General features: G+C 56.2%; 6 protein-coding genes and 1 non-coding gene across 7 annotated transcripts; 4 read left to right on the top strand and 3 right to left on the bottom strand.

Annotated features, from left to right (window-relative positions):
• Positions 1 to 254: 254 nt before the first annotated feature.
• C8A04DRAFT_13872 (glucosidase II beta subunit-like protein-domain-containing protein) lies at positions 255 to 2,018 on the bottom strand (the record flags this gene model as incomplete). Its single annotated transcript, XM_062777883.1, has 3 exons — positions 255 to 368; positions 486 to 1,850; positions 1,920 to 2,018. The coding sequence occupies 3 exons, from the start codon at positions 2,016 to 2,018 to the stop codon at positions 255 to 257; spliced, it is 1,578 nt and encodes a 525-aa protein (XP_062635104.1).
• Positions 2,019 to 5,863: 3,845 nt separating this feature from the next.
• Positions 5,864 to 8,328, top strand: C8A04DRAFT_13859 (uncharacterized protein; the record flags this gene model as incomplete). The annotated part of the gene is made up of 2 exons (XM_062777878.1): positions 5,864 to 5,980; positions 6,160 to 8,328. 2 exons carry the CDS (start codon positions 5,864 to 5,866, stop codon positions 8,326 to 8,328), a joined length of 2,286 nt encoding a protein of 761 aa, XP_062635103.1.
• Positions 8,329 to 9,784: 1,456 nt separating this feature from the next.
• Positions 9,785 to 11,275, top strand: C8A04DRAFT_13874 (major facilitator superfamily domain-containing protein; the record flags this gene model as incomplete). The annotated part of the gene is made up of 2 exons (XM_062777885.1): positions 9,785 to 10,468; positions 10,508 to 11,275. 2 exons carry the CDS (start codon positions 9,785 to 9,787, stop codon positions 11,273 to 11,275), a joined length of 1,452 nt encoding a protein of 483 aa, XP_062635102.1.
• A 270-nt stretch (positions 11,276 to 11,545) lies between these two features.
• Positions 11,546 to 11,617, bottom strand: C8A04DRAFT_t104. Its single transcript has one exon. It is a non-coding gene; the product is annotated as a tRNA-Cys (tRNA).
• Positions 11,618 to 12,378: 761 nt separating this feature from the next.
• Positions 12,379 to 14,315, bottom strand: C8A04DRAFT_30719 (Serine/threonine-protein kinase KIC1; the record flags this gene model as incomplete). The annotated part of the gene is made up of 2 exons (XM_062781493.1): positions 12,379 to 13,494; positions 13,575 to 14,315. 2 exons carry the CDS (start codon positions 14,313 to 14,315, stop codon positions 12,379 to 12,381), a joined length of 1,857 nt encoding a protein of 618 aa, XP_062635101.1.
• A 1,642-nt stretch (positions 14,316 to 15,957) lies between these two features.
• Positions 15,958 to 17,353, top strand: C8A04DRAFT_38888 (glycoside hydrolase superfamily; the record flags this gene model as incomplete). The annotated part of the gene is made up of 4 exons (XM_062784377.1): positions 15,958 to 16,065; positions 16,135 to 16,228; positions 16,288 to 16,738; positions 16,792 to 17,353. The coding sequence occupies 4 exons, from the start codon at positions 15,958 to 15,960 to the stop codon at positions 17,351 to 17,353; spliced, it is 1,215 nt and encodes a 404-aa protein (XP_062635100.1).
• Positions 17,354 to 18,252: 899 nt separating this feature from the next.
• C8A04DRAFT_30717 (uncharacterized protein) lies at positions 18,253 to 18,579 on the top strand (the record flags this gene model as incomplete). Its single annotated transcript, XM_062781492.1, has 2 exons — positions 18,253 to 18,324; positions 18,430 to 18,579. The coding sequence occupies 2 exons, from the start codon at positions 18,253 to 18,255 to the stop codon at positions 18,577 to 18,579; spliced, it is 222 nt and encodes a 73-aa protein (XP_062635099.1).
• Between the last annotated feature and the right edge of the window lie 653 nt (positions 18,580 to 19,232).

Below are 19,232 nucleotides of genomic sequence, written 5' to 3'. Positions count from 1 at the left end.
ACAGTGATGCTTAAAGTATGGCTCAGTCGTGTGCCTCTCAACCATGAAGACAACACTAGGCCGTGATGGTCAGACCGTGTTAACGGGCTTCGAGGGGAAGGGCTATGCCAACTTTCGTGGACGAGACCTAAACTTATCTGTTGGCCAACCACAGGGAACACAAATTGTGACAGGTTCACCACAGTTAGGCAACCACAGTCAACATGATGCACGATGCAATACTCATTGAAACTATTGAAACACGCTATGCCAACCTACAGCTCCTCCTTAAAAAACTCCTCTTGCGACCCCTCCTGATATTCCTCCTGCCATTCCCCCTCTTGACCCTCCTCCGCATCAGCCGTCCGACCCTGTCCCTTATTTCTCCCCTTTAGCCCCTCCTCCTTCTGACCCCGTTTCTGCCCCTCCTCCGCCCGCTTCTGCCCTTCCGCCCGTTTCCCCTTCCCAGTATCCTCCTTGCCCTTCTTCTGCTTCGGGTTCGGCACCCCTTCCTCCCCCTCCATCGGCTCCAACCCCCCGTACAGATCCTCCTCCTCACCGTCAAAAACCCCGTAGTACTCGACCTCATCGCCGTCTTTAACATACTGCAACGACCAGCCCCGGTCCCCAGCGACACTCTCCATCTCCTCCACGCCGTCCTTGACCAGCTTGGGGTCGAGGTCGAGTTTCTCCAGCTCGGCGTCGCTCAGCAGGTCCACCTTGGGGGAGCCGGGCTTTCTACTAGCGAGAATCTTCATCACCGGCCCGACCAGGTTGCGTGCCCCAGTTCGAGGCAACGGCAGCTTGTCGGCGTGCGCATCGCGGACGTGCTTCTTAGACCCCACCACGACCCCGCCCACGGTAAGACCGGCGAAGTGGTTCGGCGGCAGTTCCTTGCCGGCCGGCTTGGCAGATTTGGGTTTCTGGCTGAGCAGATCACCGGTCGCGATCAGCTTGTTGTACCGCCATGCGAGTTCCTCCTCTTCGTTGCTGATGATCTGCCGGCATCGGATCGGGTGGGCACGGGTCGGCTTGGGTGGCTGGAAGGCCACGTCGGTGCAGAGCCGCGGGGTGTAGACCACCATCATGTACGTGCAGGTGGTCACCTCCTTGACCCAGCCGATTCTGTCCCCCGTCGCGCTGGGGCTGCAGTGGTACTGGATCTCAATGGTGCGTGGCCGGCCCGTTAGATCGCAAATCGTCCCGCTTTCGAGGCGCTGTGAGAGGTAGCGCTGGTCGCCCTTGATCTGAAGTTGCGCATCGGGTGGTGCGAGGCTTTTCGTCTGGCCGTCCGCCTCGGCATCATCATCCCCAGTCCCGCGTTTCGATCTCCATGTTTTGTGCTGGACTTTCCCCAGGACGTATTCCGGTGTGGTCTCGTCTCGGACGGGTGGCTCGCCTGGCTTGGCCCCCGCGATAGCGTGGTACTGCACAACCGTATCGTCGTAACAGAAACTGTAGCTCCACCACCCCGACATAAAGTATAAGCACTGCCCGTCAAGACCGCTCATGAGTTCCCAGCCCTTAGCCGAAGCCCTAGTTAGCTCCCGGGCCTCCTCAGCCTTCGCCAACTCGGTGGCCGTTCGGTTGAGTGTGGGCGGCGGAGCGATGACGGGCACGGAACAGAGGTAGCGCCATGGATCATGGTTGATCAGCTCGTATGTTTCCGCAATCGGGGCGTCGTCATCGTCCTCTTCCTCCCCATTGTCGCTAGTACTTGTGCCACTTCCGCTTTTCGACGCCGAAATCTCGGCAGGCGCGGATTCACGCACTTTACTCAGACCAGGCTCGGCGGTGTGCGTGGGCGGGGACTCGAGAATCGCAAGGGCATCGGCTTCGGAGATGAACTCATCAGAAAAGACCACCTCGAACTGGAAGTACAATTCTCGTTAGCGGCGGCTTCTCAACATTCCGTGCCATCCCGGCTATCCGGTCTGTACCTGGGGATGCGCAAGCAGATCCTCGTGAACACTGAACGTGGGCTGCCGAGCTTGGCATAGCTGCAGCGATGCTAAGAGCACCAGATTGAGGCGACGCATTGTGTGTTGACGGTCATGGCAAGTTGGTGGTAAGCTTGTTGTTCGTGACTTTGTTTCCCTGGCTCTTGCCACATTGGGAATTGGGGACACCTGTTGGCTTGCCTTCTGGCGCGTGCGCGCCCACATCCCCGATTATGTCATCCTAGATATGGCTCGTGCGTTTACTGCATAAAACTTATTTGGCCCTCACAATCAACAACCCTTTCACAACAATGAAACTGTGAGTTTCTCTGCCCCTTTGTTGGTTCAGTTCACGCCCTCATGTTTGTCTCCTCTCAGATCCACACGTGAAGACTAACTTAGTTACTTGTTTCGATTGAGAATGACTCCGCAAGCTCCGTTTTGCAGGTACCTTCATCAAACCCCAAGGGAGGTTTAATTTCAGACCTCCGGGGTCTTGGGTCTCAGACCACCACCACATGGCCTGAACGCCAACTCCACTCAAACGGAGATCCACGGAGATCGACCGAACCCCTCGATCAAGGTAAGGACCGTCGTGATTAAGTTTTAGATTTACACTACGTGTACAGTCATGAAATCATCGACGTCGTCGAATGGCCAAATTGCGCCGTGTCGGTTTTACATGCCCCGCGCCACTCGAAAACTTAGCGAAGTACGAAGTAACCGGTGACTGGCTCAGTTCATCGAAGGAGAGGACCTGGTTGCCGGCGCTTGAACGGCGAACCACGGGCCGGAGTGGGTCCCATCGCGGTTTCCTCACCCTGGGAGCCCGGGCAGATGCCGGGCTGAAGAAAATTCCTTCTCGGTTCTCCCGCTCCAAGTAGGATGACGATTCGTGGCAGTTGGCGTTGACGTGCAGGGCGTTCTTGGTGTGCATGTCGTCCTGGTGTGCCTGTCGTCCTGGTGTGCATGCCGTTGATGACTTGGTCGGGTCGTCAAGTGTCTCGTCTCGGTCCCTGCGAACAGGTTGGCGTCGCCTGCATGTAACCCACTTCCAGGGACCGACGGTTATCACGAAGACTGCCTGTTCCCAGATGCCGACAGCCCCCGAGGTGGGAACGGAGCCCAACAGTGCCAGCCCAGGTGAAACCGCGGTGACCGGCGACGTGTCGTTGCGAGCCAATGGACAACGCATCAATCATCAATCTCAAAAGGGTCACGCACCGCCGCTGCTGCACCACACCAGGCGGCGCATAGGCCATCAAGGCCGGCGGTCAGGGTGGGAAGATTGGAGCCCAAGCCAAGGGTGCCGCGCCCGGCCAGCGTGGCTTTCAAGCCTCGTGGCTGTGAAGAAGGTGTGGTGGGGGCTGCCCAAAAGGCCGGGACCTTCGCAAGCTGCTCGAAGCCCACTCAACAGAGGGGCAGATTGGCGATTTACGACGACCGAGATGGCCCCGCTGTGCCGGCCATCCATGTCCAGTCAACACCGGCCGCCTCACTCTCAGGCCAGACAGGCCAATGGCAGCGTTTGTGACGGGCCTGCAGAAGGAAAAGGGATGGGCGGGCCCAATCGACAACGGGGCGATGCATTGCCAGCCAACAGCTGTCTTGGAGAGAGGGTGCAGTGGCCCGTTCTGCATGGGAGCGATTCCGGTCGTCGTTGTTGAGCCGGCGTTTCAGAGACTGAAAAAGTTGATTCGGTGGCTTGCTGACTCGACGCCAATTGCGGACAGCAACTCGAACACTCTGTGAGTGACAATTGCGACCCCTGGAGGCACGAGGCCATGCTTTTTGGCGCTGATTCGGGAATCGCGCCGCATCCCCTCCTGTGTCGAAGAAACCCATTGGGGGACAGGTTTGAAGTTTGTGAAGAAAGCAGTGCACAGTGCATGATTGTGAGAAGAGATCGAGTCATCTCATCGTGGCTCAGTGGAACTCTTCGAAGCCACAGCAAACTGGTCTTGACTGGCTCAGTACGGAGTAACGTTAGTTAGCTCTTTCCTTGCGGAAAGGCATGTTGTTGCCTGCCCAACAAACACCATTTGCGACTTCCGTTTGGTCTCTTGAGGGCACGCAAAGGAAGGAGCTCTTAGAGCTCGTTCGCTCCTGCTTCCATCGCTTTCGGGAATGTCGCGAGCTCGCAACTGGTACTGGAGGGACTTGGTCAATCTGCAACCACACATCCTCGCTTTTCCAGACCTTTCTCATCCCGTCCCCCAGATTTGGCGTGTAGGCCCCGAAATTGCGCTCTGCCAACTGGCGTGTCTCCAACACAGCACCGGGGGATCTCGGACGAAGTGTTCCAGAACAAGCCGATGGCAACATCCCGCGCAATTGCCCTCGTGAGCAGCGCGGCCTGATTGCATGCGAGAAGCGCTGTGCCCAGGCTGCTCAATCCTCACTGGATGGGGTTGCGCAACCCCCGGGCGATTCCAGTTTCGACGATCCGGTTCGCCGTCAGCGGCCCTTCCAAACCCCCCCCCCCCCCCCCGCAATGGCGCTGTGGGACACGAAGGTTTCCCACGGCAAGCCACTGGACCCCTCCGCCGGAAAACCGATGAGCGATGAGCGGAGTTTTGCTCCCCTTGCTCCCTTCCTCCCCGGGGCACACATCCAGTCATCGACCGCTGGCCACTGACGATTCACGGGTGAGCCAACGGGCCAATGGCCGACGTCGTGCTGGAACACCAGACTGCGAGCTCACCCTTCCAATCCCCTTTCCAGCCGGGCACCGGCTCATGCATTGGCCGACCTTGCTTTGGCATTCGTTCAGTTGGCTGACTGTTGCAGCGGGGGATCGCAAGACGGACACACCACATGCTGCTGTTGCCCTGCAACCTCGCAAAACGAATGCCCCTCGATCCCTCGATGGGTCTTTAGGACCAGCTCAATGGATAACGAAAATGAAACGGCCGGGTTAGGACCTACTTTGGAGTCAACGTTAACTAACAAACAAACCATGTGCTGGTGAATTGTTCGATCCCCGTCCGTCCCTTCTTCTGCTCTGAATCTCTGTCACTCTGATGAGAACTTCGAATGGGGAGCTGATCTCTCTTTCGGGGCACGTTCTTGGCGCGCTTCCAGGGCCTCAGATTCGTCACACAGCTCGCTGGACCCGCTTGGGGGCGTCGAGACCGGCTGGCCGATTCCAATCCGGGGTCGGTGGGCGGTGCCGGGTTCCAATGCATCAATCAGAGCTGCTCTCGACCGCCCCTGTCAGTAACACCGTTGATCCATGGATGGGCCGTCACCTTTTCGCTCGTTTGGGTGTGAGTGGGTTGTGTGCCTGGCACCACATCAGAGCCGCCAGAGCCGTCTCGTCCCAACTCGCCCACCATCAAGTTCGATCGGGAGTGCAGCTTGCATCTCGACCTGAATTCCCGAATTCCTGAAAACTGTTCACTGTTCCAACTTCCCGTCTGCACCTTGGCTCCCTCTGGCCATCCTGCACACCCGACTCAGGTCCTTTCAGCAACACCTCATCCCGCATACAGTGTGCCGAGTCGAGACTTTTGAGTCCCAAGGCCCACGACCTGCGCACTGAGACTGCGCACTTGAGAGAGAGGCCTCGTGGAGTCTTGGAGTGGATAAATATCGTTTTCTCTCAGGAACCTCCCGAGCTTTTCTTTCTGCTCTTTCCTGGTTTTCATTTTCCACACCCACACACCCACACCAAAAAACAACAACTTACTTCCTCTGCATCTTCGACCTGCAAGCAACTGCCCTCGACCTGGTCCCATTTTCGAGAAGCTCGTTGCCGGTTTGTCACAGGCTGACACCTTGACCGTGGCAAGCTGCCAAACGTTCAGCCTGCTTCTTTCGTCGCCCTACCCATCAACGCCCCCCCACTCGGAACCAGAGCGTCGGGTCGACCCATTTTTGCCAAACCACCCCGACATCTGCAAAGCACTTGTCTCAGCATATCAGCATATCATCGACGTAGGATGAGTCAACCCAGTCAACCCCTAGAGCTCGAGCTCCGGGCTGCCATCGAGAAGAACGAACAGGAGAAGCTCGCTTTGATGGAACAATACGAGACGGTACTCCGCCGATCACACTCCGTCGGTGGAATCAACTTCGCAGCAAATGCTCCGGCTACCAACACCACCAGCGCCGCACTTTTCCGTAGCATCACAAACGACAGTCTCCATGGCAGGATAGTCCCACTGGTAAGAAGCCATGCATCCCTGAGGCATGAGGAACACGGGAGCTGTTACCACTCATACTTATCTGCGTCTAGGATCAGAGCCGCCAGATGAAGCGCGCAAAAACGACACACGACGGGGTACCCACGAGCACAGCTCCCATGGCACGGTCCAAGTCCACGATGATGCCCTCCCGGCCCATTGCCACCTCCTTTGTGCCCAACGGGCAGAGTCTTACTGTACCCCCATCACCGATATCAGTTCCCGGCTCAGCCGGTGGTTACCTCTCCCAGACGGCTCCGGCCCCGTTTATTCCTGCCCCGCCCCCATTCCACCTCCCTAACTTCGCTCCCGGCCCTGGTTTTGTCCCTGGCCCAGTTCCCCAGGGCGGGCTTGGCCGAGAGCTCGGGGTGGACGAGTACCTCTCGATGCAGGAGGATGGCATGCTCTCAGGCATCTCGCCCATCGATATTCCCACGTCGACATTCCTGCCAAGGCAAGACGCTGAGCAACACCCATGCTCGAGCTTCCCGTCCGCCTTCGGGTCTTTGACCTCGGGTCCGACGATCGACACGGCCCCGATGTCGCGGTGCAACAGCAATCTCAACGATGGCGCCTCCATCTCCAACCAGTTCAACGAGATGGTCCGCATTCAATCGCAGCATTCGGTCGCCAGCTGCCGGCCGAGCCCCATCGCCACGCAACCGCCACCGTTGCTTGGGAAACGTGCCTCAGAAGACTCTGGCATCATCGTCATGCAAGGGGGCGCGTTCTCCTATGCGTATCCCACCGCAGCCCCGTCCCAGCCGACGGTCCCTGGGCACCAGCATCCCATGCAGCCGTCGCTCTCCCAATCCAGCATGCACTCGGCAGTCTCGTCCATGGCGCCGTCGCCCCAAGAGGCCAGCGTTCAGTACTCGGCTGGGCACCTAGACATGGAACGGTCGGTGTCGCACGATAGCATCAAGTCGAACTCGTCGCTTAAGTTCCGGGCTAAAGAGGCCCTTGCTCGGCAAAACTATGCGGCCAAGTCTCGCCATCTTCAGCCCAAGCCAGCGACTGGATCAGCTGACGACGATGACACCGCGGAGGCCGCCCTCAACAACAACAAGGACGGAAAGGCCGCCATCGCCAAAACCAAGTACGAGCGCCCCAAGCACCCCAAGGTGTTGTGCAACCAATGTACCGACCACGTTGAGGGATTCCGCGGCGAACATGAACTGCGCCGACACACGGAAGCCAAGCACAAGAGCATGGTCAAGAAGTGGATCTGCCGCGACCCGGCGCTCCATGGCATTCCGCACAACGAGACCGCAGTCAAGCCGCTCCACGAGTGCAAGCAGTGCTCCCAGAACAAGCAGTACGGTGCCTACTACAACGCGGCTGCCCATCTCCGTCGCACCCACTTCAAGGTCAAGCCCCGCAAGAGCGTGGCCGGTCCGGCCAACGGCAAGAACGGAGGCCAACCCATCAAGGTCGAGGAGGAGCGAGAGAAGCGCGGTGGCAAAGGTGGTGGTGACTGGCCGCCCATGACCGAGCTTAAGCAATGGATGGTCGAAATCACGGTGCCCATGGACCAGGCCGGCGCTCTCCTCGCCGACGGCGTCGAGTCCATCGGCAACAACATGGACGTGGAGCCCGAGGGCCTTGGCCCCGAGTTTGCCGACGCCTCCTTCCGGCGGTATTCCAACGGTGCCGGTCTAACTGTGACTGCGGCTGCTCGTGGCCATCCCATGCGGATGATGACCGCGGACGGATTTGACGCCACTGCTGCGTTTGCGGGGATGGGCGAGGCATTCGGTGGCCAAACGATCGACTTGGCCACATTTCACGGCGATCTCGACGCGCACCTAGCTGAGATGTACAGGAATACCAACAACGGCGACGGTAATAGCAACTCAGTCCCGACTATGTTCACGCAGCCACCGATGCCTGCTCCACTTCCTGGCATGCCGCTATCATCGTCCGGGTTTGACTACCGCGCCGGGGCCGTGGAGAATACCAACGGTGCTGGCGGCCAACCCCTGCAGCAGCAGAACAGCATCACAGCCTCGATTGCCGGCCTGGATGGCAACAGCCAGGGTTCGTCTCAGGGCCAGGGCAATGGGCATGGGTACACCTCGCCGGTGTCGTCGACTGCGACGGTCACGCAGGCAAGCATGTACATGGACCAGCTGCTACCCCCGGCGAACTTGAAGGCTCCGAGGGACGATGATGTGCCGGATATGCCGTTCGACTTGACGTTTACTGCGATGGGACAGTAAACGTGGTTGACGCCGTGCTGATCGACTACTCTTTACCAAAACAGAAAAAAAAACAAGAAAAAAAAAGAAGAAACAAAAACATTCTTCTCTTTTTATTTCCTTTCTCGTCAATTCTTCACCGAATTATAGTATTCTCAACACATACAGACTTTCCCCCTGATTTCTCATTTCAGGTACCACCGCTTTGGTGTACCTCACTTACATATTCTCGCTTCATCGCCAAACTTCGTGTCCGCACCAGATTTTGTTCATTTTTTCTCATCTGGGTATGCATGCTCCAGTGTGTGTACTTCATGAAAGTTATGTGCTCCATTTTGTGTCTTTCTTCACTTGTTTATTTCTGGACATCACCCGGCGACCCAGTGGCGCCGTTGTCCCAGTCAGTTCTCATTCTCATAAACTGCCAAGTATTTTTTTTTCCTTTGGTATACGTTTTCCGCTTGTCATCATACAATAATCACCACGTTGGACCTCGCCGTCACACGGCAGGGGTTTTGGACAGGCTTGCGAAAACCTTGAATGGGTTTAACCGCAAAAGTCTCTCTATTATTATCTTTTCACTTTATTTATGGCTTACTGGCGTTGGCGGGATAAAAGGTTGGGACGGCGCACTGGTGGTTTTTGGTCAAGGAGCTCGGCCTTGGGCAAGGGGGCACAGGCTTGATGATGTTATGAGGCGCTGTCAATAATAGGTTTGGTGGTTACAGGACTTGGGGTATAGGCAGGAAACTGAGGCTGCATCGGGGTTGGCGGGACCGCATCGTTAGAAAGTAGTAATGTGTATATCAAGAGGGGGAGTGCTGTGCTGCAGAGGGCAGCCAGTCACATCGGCATTGGTAATAGACTCTGCCATGAACCAAACATTGTATTCCGTGTTTAAAATCCTCCTTTGCGCTCCCCATTCGTGGCAGTTTCCCTTTGCCTTGTCAAGTTCGGTCTCGCGTCGTCTGTGATGCCCGACTTACACGGAGATATCGCAGATACGAGCGTTCGGCCGTCACTCCGTCCTCAACTTCTTGTGGTGAGTCCCCGCCCACTTACCACAAAAGGAAAGGTGGGGCTGACTCTCTCCCGGCGCCGAAACCGGCTCCGAGCGAGCCCACCGGGATGGGCCCCGATGACTCCTTCGTTGAGTCTTTAAACTGACCAAGTAACCCCATTTGTTCCGCTCGGATTGCGCAACGGCCGGCGGGGCTAACGCGGGGATGGGTTGAGGACGGAGGCCAGGCTCGGCAGCTCAGGCTTCTTTTTTTTTTTTTGGAAAATTTCGTTGGAAAGAAAATAAGAAATGGGAAGGGATAAATAAAAATAAAGATCTCTTGAGCCGACCGCTTCGTTTCTTGGTTCATTTATTTGTTTAATAGTCCAACGGATCTCAACTTATCTCTCTTCCATAAACTCGCCAAACACCATTTCCTCAGCACCCGGGAATCTCTACAAGAGAAAAAAAGACAGAATGCCCAAACTAACCACCCTCCTCCAAACCCTGCACCACGAATCCGGCCTCCCCTCCCTCACCACCACAGGCCGCGACGCCTTCCTCATCATCCTAGCCCGCACCTCCCGCATGTTCGCCTACGGTGCCAGCTCCCTCGTCCTCGCTCTCTTCTTCGCCGAACTCGGCTTCACTGACGCCCAGATCGGGTTGTTCATGACGCTTACTTTGCTCGGAGATGTCGTTCTCTCGCTGGTTTTGACGCTCGTGGCCGATGGGGTAGGGCGAAGAAGGACGTTGGTGTTTGGCGCGGGGTTGATGATGGTTTCCGGGACGGTGTTTGCCTTGTGCGAGGGGTTTTGGGTGTTACTGGGTGCGGCGGTGGTTGGGGTTATCAGCGCGACGGGGGGGGATTTTGGGCCGTTTCGGGCGATTGAGGAGAGTATGGTGTCGGAGTTGACTACGCCGGGGACGAGGGCGGATGTGTTGGTTTGGTATGTTACGTTGGCGAGTTTGGGGAGTTCGGTGGGGACGGAGATGGCGGGGAGGATTGTGGAGGGGTTGGTGAGCGGGAAGGGGGGGTGGAGGCTGGTGGATGCGTATCATGCGTGTTTTGGGTTGTATTTGGTTATGGGGGGGGTTAGTATGGCGTGTGCGATGGCTTTGTCGGAGAGGTGTGAGTTGAGGCGAGCGGAGCCTTTGGATGTTGCTCAGGACCAGAATGACGACCACAGCGACGGCCAGAACGACGACAGCAACAACAACAACAACAACAACAACGGTGAAACAGAACGGCTGCTGGGTGCCTCTGAACCCTCCACGACCACCACAACCACAGAAACACCACCAGCCAAACGCAGCTGGACCTCCCAAATCTCCCGGGACTCCCTCTCCATCATGTCCATCCTCTGGTTCCTCCTCATGGTCGACTCCCTCGCCGACGGCATGGCCAACATGTCGCTAACAACCTACTACACAGCCCGCAAATTCCCCCACCTCCCCAAATCCGCCCTCGGCGACATCGTGTCCACCAGCTACCTCCTCGCGGCGCTCTCCAACATCTTCGCCGGCCCCCTAGCCCGCCACATCGGCCTAGTCAACACCATGGTCTTCACGCACATCCCCTCCTCCGCCGCGGTACTCGTCTTCCCCCTAGCGCAAACCGTGCCCCTGACGTTTGGGCTGTTGTTACTTCGCGTCGGGCTGAATAACATGGACCAGGCGCCGCGGGCGGCGTTGATCGCGGCGGTGGTGAGAGCCGAAGAGAGGACGGCGGTGATGGGGATTACGAGTGTGGTGAGGACGGTGGCGTCGATGACGGGGCCGAGTATTACGGGGGTGTTGGCCGGGGGTGGGAGGTTTTGGATTGCGTTTGTGGTGGCGGGGGGGTTGAGGTTGGCGTATGATTTGGGGGTGTTTGCCATGTTTGTGAATATTAGGTTGTATAAACATGAGACAGTGGAAGAGACTCAGAACGAGACTCGGGAAGAGGGCGAGCAACAGGAGGCATAATTAGACGGACCAGAGAGGCAAAGATATAATTGGCTTGTATGTAATTACTTACGACCGGGTTAAGATTTAGACAATAAAGTAATCAGGCATGAGTTTGCAACTTTGCATCGATGCCGTAAAGTCAAGGCGTACTTAGAAACGATCCACCCGTCATTTCTACATGCCAAACACCAACTCAACACTCATTCCACAGCAACCAACAAACCCAAACCCCAACCCGGCTCCCTAGATACATTACAAAAACATCACACAGGACTGCCCAAAAACAAAAGGACGAAACGCGATTTGAACGCGTGACCTACCGGACTGCAGCCGGTTGCTCTACCCCTGAGCTATTCGTCCCGGGGTTATCGATGCAAGATTACCCGGTAACCCGGCTTTTGTCAGCCGTGCCACAGCCACGGTTGTGTGTCAGAACAGCTTAGTGAGTGTAACAATGCGAGTGTTTAACGGTAAGGGGATTCCAAGCTTCGGAAACAACAGGTGAACTGTCACGGTCAGTCGCATGAGATACAGCAAAGGTATCGTAAGTCGCGGAACGAACTTAGGGTTCGCAGAATGGTGGTGTACTGGCCCCTTTTATGACAATGGCAAATGCAGTCACGCAACACACCCAAGAGATCACCTAACAGTAACAATCTGGATTTCTGACACAATGTAACCAATAAAAAAACATGCGGCGCCCAAATCGCCCCTTGCAATGCGCAGCCGCGCTCGCTCGCTCTCGATCAGCGCAAAACGTAAATAGGTTTGTTCCTCCACCTCAGCGTCGGTGCTCCCTGAAGAGAGCCAGTCCACTTGTTCCTTTCTTGCCTCTCCGTTATTTAGCCAACACGCTAATCCAGGTGTACGTACACACTCTACATGGTGGTAGGTGTGGTGTCGACCCAGACGCAGGCTAGATCCCTCGTCAAATCGTGATAGCGTAGATAGAGATGGAGATCGTTATGCACCCCCCCAAAACCTTGTCCGTCCAACAATGCCGTGCTATGCCAAGACCCAAGAAACATAAGAATATGCAGCACATCATCGTGCAGAAAACGTTAGTCGGACCCAAGTAGATGGGTCGATTCAAGCAAGGAAGGAGTGCAACTGAGCCATTTCTAGGCCCGGTGCTTCCCCTTGTGCTTTCTTCGTGGAAACTCTTCTACGGTCGGCTCGTCAACGGCTTCGACCGTCGTAGGCGCCACGGCAGTCCAGTTATCCGGGACTTCTGTCCCGCTCCCACTGTTGCGGGCGACGGCTGGGCCGTATGGGTTCGTGTAAGGGTTAACATAGTGCTGCTGTGTGTCACGGATTAGCACTACTGAATTGAACTTGGGGATTTGCAAAGCGTAAACACGAACATGGTATCCCCTCGGGGCATCTGCGCCGTCCGCCACATCTCCATAGTGACCCTTGCTCGGCCCTCCACGAGTACTCATGTACGACTCTTGGAGCACGCCACTCAGGTACGGCTCATAGTACGGCATCTCCGGCGACGTGACCGCGCCGGAGCTTCCCGAGCCAAACATCAGGCCGGGCGTGCCATCCTGCAGGTTCAAAACGTTGGAGAAGTGGGCGTTCAGGTCATCGCCCAACTCGTCTCCGCTCGTGCTACCGTAGCTGTCCACGCTGGCTTCGTCATCGAACTGACCGTCGAGGATCGCCAGCTGCTCTGTTGCTGACGGCCGCTTCTTGGGTTCCATGCTAGCCATCCGCTTGATGTTCGCGTAGTCTTCTGTCTTCGCGAACTCCACCAGCCAGGCATGTAAGTTGAGGGCTCCCATCTGAGAGCACCTCTGTCGAAACGTAGGTGTGCGAGTCCAAACAATGGTGGCGAACAGCGACCAAATGTCGACTTTCGTGGTTTGGCGCTTCCTGCCAAAGACCTCGGGGGCCATGAACGGTTCTGTCCCCGCAGCGGTCCGGGCCAGTTCCGGGTCGTTCGACAGCCCAAAATCACCGAGGCAAAAGCGGTAGGTCCCTGTCGACTCGTCCAAATCCCAGAGAATGTTCTCCGGCTTCACATCCCGGTGGATGATCTTGTGGTGGGCGATGCACTCCAAGGCAAGAAGCATCTGGCGTAGAACCAGGTCGGAGATCCCGCGGTGGTCCTCTCTTGGCGTGTGTTTATCGATCAAGGCCTTGAGGTTTCCCTTCATGAGCGGCATCATGATCTCTCCCCAACCATCGCCCTTTCCACCACCGAAGTAGTCCAAAATCTGCAGAATGTGTTCCTAGTATGCACAGTCAGCTTCAGTGCATCCAAAGGCCAGGGCGATAAAAACAACTCGGCCACAATCCCGTCATGCCTTACATGTTTGATGGAGTCGTCCTTGGTGATCCGAAACAAGTTAGCAATCTCCCGCGTTGCAAACTCGAGATTCTTGCCAGACAGCTTGTGGAACTTTTTGACGGCAACGATCCGGCCGTTGGTCGCATCCATGGCCCAGGACACGGCACCGTACGAGCCAGCGCCAATGTCCCCTCCGAACAGGTATTTCTTCGTCCGTGAGCTCCTAGGCCCCATCCTATAAGGCTCGTCCTTGGGGAAGTCGTACAACCCCTCTGAGTGCCATTGTATTTCGAACTGGTACCATTGGTCTTGGCCCAGGGCTATCCTGGGGTTGATGCCTTGCGCCACGAGGACCGATTTGGAGTGTCGGAACTTGACGGTGTAGGAGTTGCTGGAAGAGAGCGGCTCGACCGTGTGGTTGTCGGATTCGTCGAACAGTAATATCGCGCCCGTTTTTTCCACCAGGTTAAACGATGCATGGACACCCGAGATATGCGGTGAGCCCTTGCTGCTCGATTTTGTGTCGGGTAAATAGATGTCGACGTCTTCATCGCTACCCAGGGTGTAGACCGGTTTTCCTTGGCTGGAGAAGCTGCACCACAAACCGATGGTGTCGTTGACGAGGGTGCGTAATGACTGGTTGTTCTCGTGGTTGACCACCTTGCGGGCTGCGGCGTTTAACGGGGCCAGGAGAAACTCGGGATTCGGCTGCGCGTTTTGTTGCTCATCCGCGGACTCGTCACCATAGTAGCCTGTTTCCATGGTCGGCGTCGGGGCGGTTCGCCGATGAGAGAGGGAAACAGCATCCGGGAGCGATAAGTGCGGGGGTGTGTTCGAGACTGGACGGTGGTTGCAACGTTGGCCGGCGATGCCATGAAAGCCCCTCTTTCCGGCTCGGTCGTCGTTTGTGTCTCGCCGTCGTCCTCGGAGCGCAGCAGCTGGCGAAGTCCCTCAACCGTTGATAAGGCTGCACCACTGGGGAATGGGTGTTGACGAGAAAAGTCCAAAGCCGGGGTCGGAATGACGCTGCAAACGGGCGTGACTGCATGCCAACCGACAACTAACGCTCGCATGCTGCCACGCTGGACAGCGCGGGGGAGCGAACGGGGGGGTTTGCCGCAGAGACCCCGTGTGATCAGGCTCTGTCGCGGCCGGCCAGGCGGTGCTCATTGGTCCCGGAATGCCACAAGCAGATCCGGGTTCCACACTCAGGCAGATCGAGCTGCTGTTCGTTCGAAAGCGACGGACAAGGCTGTCTCCTTTTTTCTCTCGTGGCCGCCGTCTGCCAATGACGCACGCGGCCCCCAGGTTCTTTCAAGCCTGACCGACATCCGCCGTGTCGGGCCTGAATGCAATGGGCTTTGATGGGTCAGCCCCGTTTCGGAAAATAGGCAATGTGCTGGTTTCGACGCCTTGCGATAACGGCGGTGGTCACCAACATCCAGAGGCGGCCTCCTGTGTAACTACGCAGCACATCCCACAAAGATAGTCGCGGCGACATTCTTGTTATTTTCATCAATCATCGCTCATTGGATGAATTCGAATTTGGCTGCGAAAAATGGCCGCTCCGACGCGCCACTGGTCGCCACCGGTTATGACGGATGGCCATTGGTAAGATTTATGACCAAGAAAAGAAGACAACGTGAGAGAACGAGGAAAAAGAACCTGGAAGAGATGAAAAGAGAAACCTTCGAGTGAGAATGTGAGATGCAAAAGCGCTTTCCCAATCTGGCAGGGATGCGAACCCATGCGCCTTCCCAGTCTCTGTGTCCAGGCACCCGGGACCGTTGGCCGCGGCCGCCAGCTCTGTCTTCAGCGGGAATTCACCGGCTGCCAACGGCCCGCTGCGGCTTTCCACAGAGCGCTTCCCAGGGGAACACCTGAGCGGCGCCACCCCCGCAGTTCCTCAGGACAAGACCCACCGTGTCTCAATCAAGCATCAAGTTGTTGTTTCTCCCATCTCTCACCTGACGGTAGATAAATGGTTTAAGAAGACTCTCATCCGGCAGCTCAAAGCTACACTAGTTTTGATCTCGGGCTAAGTCGCGCACCGAGATTCTTCCGCTAGTTTGGGTACTTGACGTTTTGCCGGAGAAAATCAACCGAGACCCCTGAAGCATCCGCCAATCGATCAGGAAGCTCATTGCCGAAAGAGAATATAAACGACGGGAGGCGCCCCGTGATTGGCACGCATATCGTGACGGGGACTGGTTGCAGTGAACAACCATAACGACCACGATCTCGAAGTTCCGATTCCTGGAAGGCGGTTTTTACGTCCGACGTCCTTTTTTGGACAAACTTTGAGAAAAAGAGATAAATAGGGGCGATCAAGTCGATTACCCCGGATTTTGGACTTGTATCCTCGTCCTAAGCCAAGTCTCTCTATTCCTTCAAAACCGTTGAAATGACAATTAAGGCCGGTATCCTCACCTTGGCCGCGGGCCAGCTCCTGGCCGTCCACGCGCTGGACGACGGCATTGGCCGAACGCCGCATTTGGGATGGAGTAGCTGGGTAAGAAATGCCACCTGAAACCGCGTGTTAGTCCAGGATCCAGGATTAAGCTATTAACACAAACCTCAGAATGTTGCGCAGTGTAACTCCGCCTCCGAGAAATACGCCCTCGACACCGCGAACAAATTCGTCTCGCTGGGTCTCAAGGACCTTGGGTATGAATGTACGTCGTCTTACACCCAGCATCTTATTCAAATTACCATTTTGCTAAAAGCCACCCAGACGTCAACATCGACGACTGCTGGCTGACCAAGTCCCGCGATGGCAACGGCAAGCTGGTTCCCGACCCGAACAAGTGGCCCAACGGAATCAAAGCCGTGGCCGACCAAATCCACGGCATGGGGCTCAAGTTCGGTCTGTACGGCTGTGCCGGCCAACAGACATGTGCCGGCTACCCAGGCAGCGACGGCAGCACACACGCTGCCTCTGACGTCGCCCAGCTCGCCGAATGGGGCGTGGACTTCTGGAAGTACGACAACTGCTACACTCCTTGCTTGGACAACCCGCCGCCGCAGACCTGCGGGCGGCCGTCCGGCAGCACCAAGACGTGGTATGCGCCGATGCGCGATGCTATCATCGCCGCGCAGGAGACGCACCCGATTCACTTTAACCTGTGCAACTGGGGGCGTGATAACGTGTGGGAGTGGGGTGCAGAATATGGACACTCCTGGAGGTGAGCAACTCACAGTTCCTTGAACGACAGTTACAGTTCTAACCCATTGATAGAATGAGCGTCGACAACTGGGGCGACTGGGCCAGCATCGAGCGCATCGCCAGCGCAGCCGGCTCCATCGCCCAGTACAGCGGTCCCGGCGGCTTCAACGACCTGGACATGCTGTACCTCGGCTCATCCAAGATCTCAGCCGCCGAAGGCCGCCTCCACTTCGGTCTCTGGGCGATCGCCAAGTCCCCCCTCGTCCTGGGCCTCGACCTCGACAACATCCCCTCCGACATCCTCAAGCTGGTCAGCAACAAGGGCCTGATCGATATCAACCAGGACTCGCTCGGCAAGGCGGCGGCGCCGTTCCGGCCGGCTAACAGCCCGGAGCCGGTGAATGGGAAGATTTACCCGTACTGGGCGGGCCCGTTGAGCGATGGTGTGGTGATTGGGTTGGTTGCCGGGACGCAAGGGGGCACCTATGCGGTGAACTTTAAGGATGTGCCTGGGCTGGAGGACGGTGATTATTCCTGGGAGGAGGTGTACACCGGCCAGACGGGCACTGGGTCGAGCGTGTCGTTTGATATTGAGCTTCATGACATTCGGGTTGTGAAGGTCACGACGGCGTAGGAATAGTTAACCCGGCTGGTTTGATTTTGTGATGAATCGATGATCGTAACTCGTCTTAGAGTGGGCCCCGAAAATGATTCCAAAGACTCTCCAAATGTAACGGTCAGCAGACGCTACTGTGTGGTGTAAATTCATTCCGGTGCATGCTTACGGCATATGCTGGAGCCGACTTAAACTGAGACCGAAGTGCAAAAGTCGTATGCGATTGGTACAGCACGCGCTCCGCCGCAGCGATCTGCATATCAAGTACCTTTAGGGAGTGGCCGACCCGTCGGCAGGCACTGCCCGAGCTGTTATCTAGTGCATGTTTACCCTCAACACTTATGAGTGGCTTGGGCTACGACGACGCTACGTGACGGCTTTTATGAATCGGTGTTTCCTTGTAGTCTGAGTCAGAAAAACTATCGCATGCCCAGCTTGGCGTCTTGTGGGGTGTCGGAGAACTACCTAATTTGGCTATTAGAGTGCAGTTGCGAAGTCTCAAGCAGCAAGCTGTCTAGTGGAATCATGGATTGAGAAGCTAGACAATGGCCTCGGCAAAACTAGATGCAATCAACACTAGGAGCGAAGGAGCTGTGAGAGGACCAACCAAATACTATCCTCCACGAGTTGACGACGATCTTGTGCCAGATTGAGTCCGTGTGACAACTTATGTTGTCAGCTATGAGCGAAAGATTGCGACGGACGACTTGAAGGTGGAGGCGAAGTAGGAACAAGTTGTGGAATCAGGAGTCTCCATCAAGTAGGTCCCTTGGTTACGTTGTCTCTCTCGAAGGTGATAAATAGAGCGCCAAAGCCCATCGAAATATCCTCTTCACTCCTCAACCCAATCGTCCCCAACTCAACCATTCCTCAACCATTCCACAACAACCACCACAGTACATCCACAATAAATCAAAATGCAGCTCACCAACTTCCTCACTCTCGCATTCGCCGCCACCCTCGCCGTGGCCAGCGCAGTCCCGCCCGAGGTAAGCTATTAACTCCACCCAGGACTCCTTTCCTCCCCGTCCTAGGGACCCCGTCACAGTGAACACGATAAGAGATAAATACTAACAAAACACCACCCCCTCCAGCTCAGCGAAAGGGCGTGTGTCGGCAACCTCGGCTACTGCAACAAAAAGGCCAGCAGCGTCCTCGGCAAACAGTGCTGTGGCGGCCTGTACTGCTGCGGTGTCATTGGCGCCAACAATGTGTGCCAGAGCCACAACACTTGCGGCGAGTAATTAGCCTTTTGGGGTCACCATTGATGGATCGTGGGGTTATGGGGTTATGGGGGCTCCCGGGGCAGGTTGAACGACCGGATGGGTGGTCAGGACTCAGGAGATGGGGTGGAACTTTTGTTGATAGGATGGGGTGATGGGTTCAGGGGTGGATGTGTTTGAGCAAAGCCATGTCTCTCTTTTATGTCCTGGCTGAAGAGATAAACTTAGAAAATTTACAGAAGAAAATTTACAGAGTTGGCCACTGTGAAGTTTTTGAGACCATGATATTACGCTAGTTTGATATTAATTACTGAATAATTAAATTTTTGCTAGGTACCTATTAGTTATCCGGGCCTGGGACGGCCGGTGTTCATTTTTCAGAACCACGCTCATCTAATCTCTGAGAGAGAAACTGGAGGGTGTTCATCTGACATGTAATTACTTGATCAGTTACAACATTCACTACAGAAATGGCAACATCTCAAAGCTGCGAACCCCTTTAACACGACCACAAGAGCTAGGGTTAGGGTTAGGGTCCCTCCCGACAAATCGGCCCACACCCCACCAAGCCGGGTTCCGTCATTGCCTCGGGCCCTGGATTTTCGTCCGAAGCCCCCCCGAGTTCGCCGCTCAACTTTAATCTCTCCGACTCTCTTTGACTCCCACTCAGCCAC

Source organism: Dichotomopilus funicola (assembly GCF_033296635.1).
Source record: "Dichotomopilus funicola strain CBS 141.50 unplaced genomic scaffold C8A04scaffold_54, whole genome shotgun sequence".
Classification (NCBI taxonomy): Eukaryota; Fungi; Ascomycota; class Sordariomycetes; order Sordariales; family Chaetomiaceae; genus Dichotomopilus; species Dichotomopilus funicola.
Note: the sequence above shows the minus strand (reverse complement) of the source record. Positions and strands in the feature narration are given on the sequence as shown.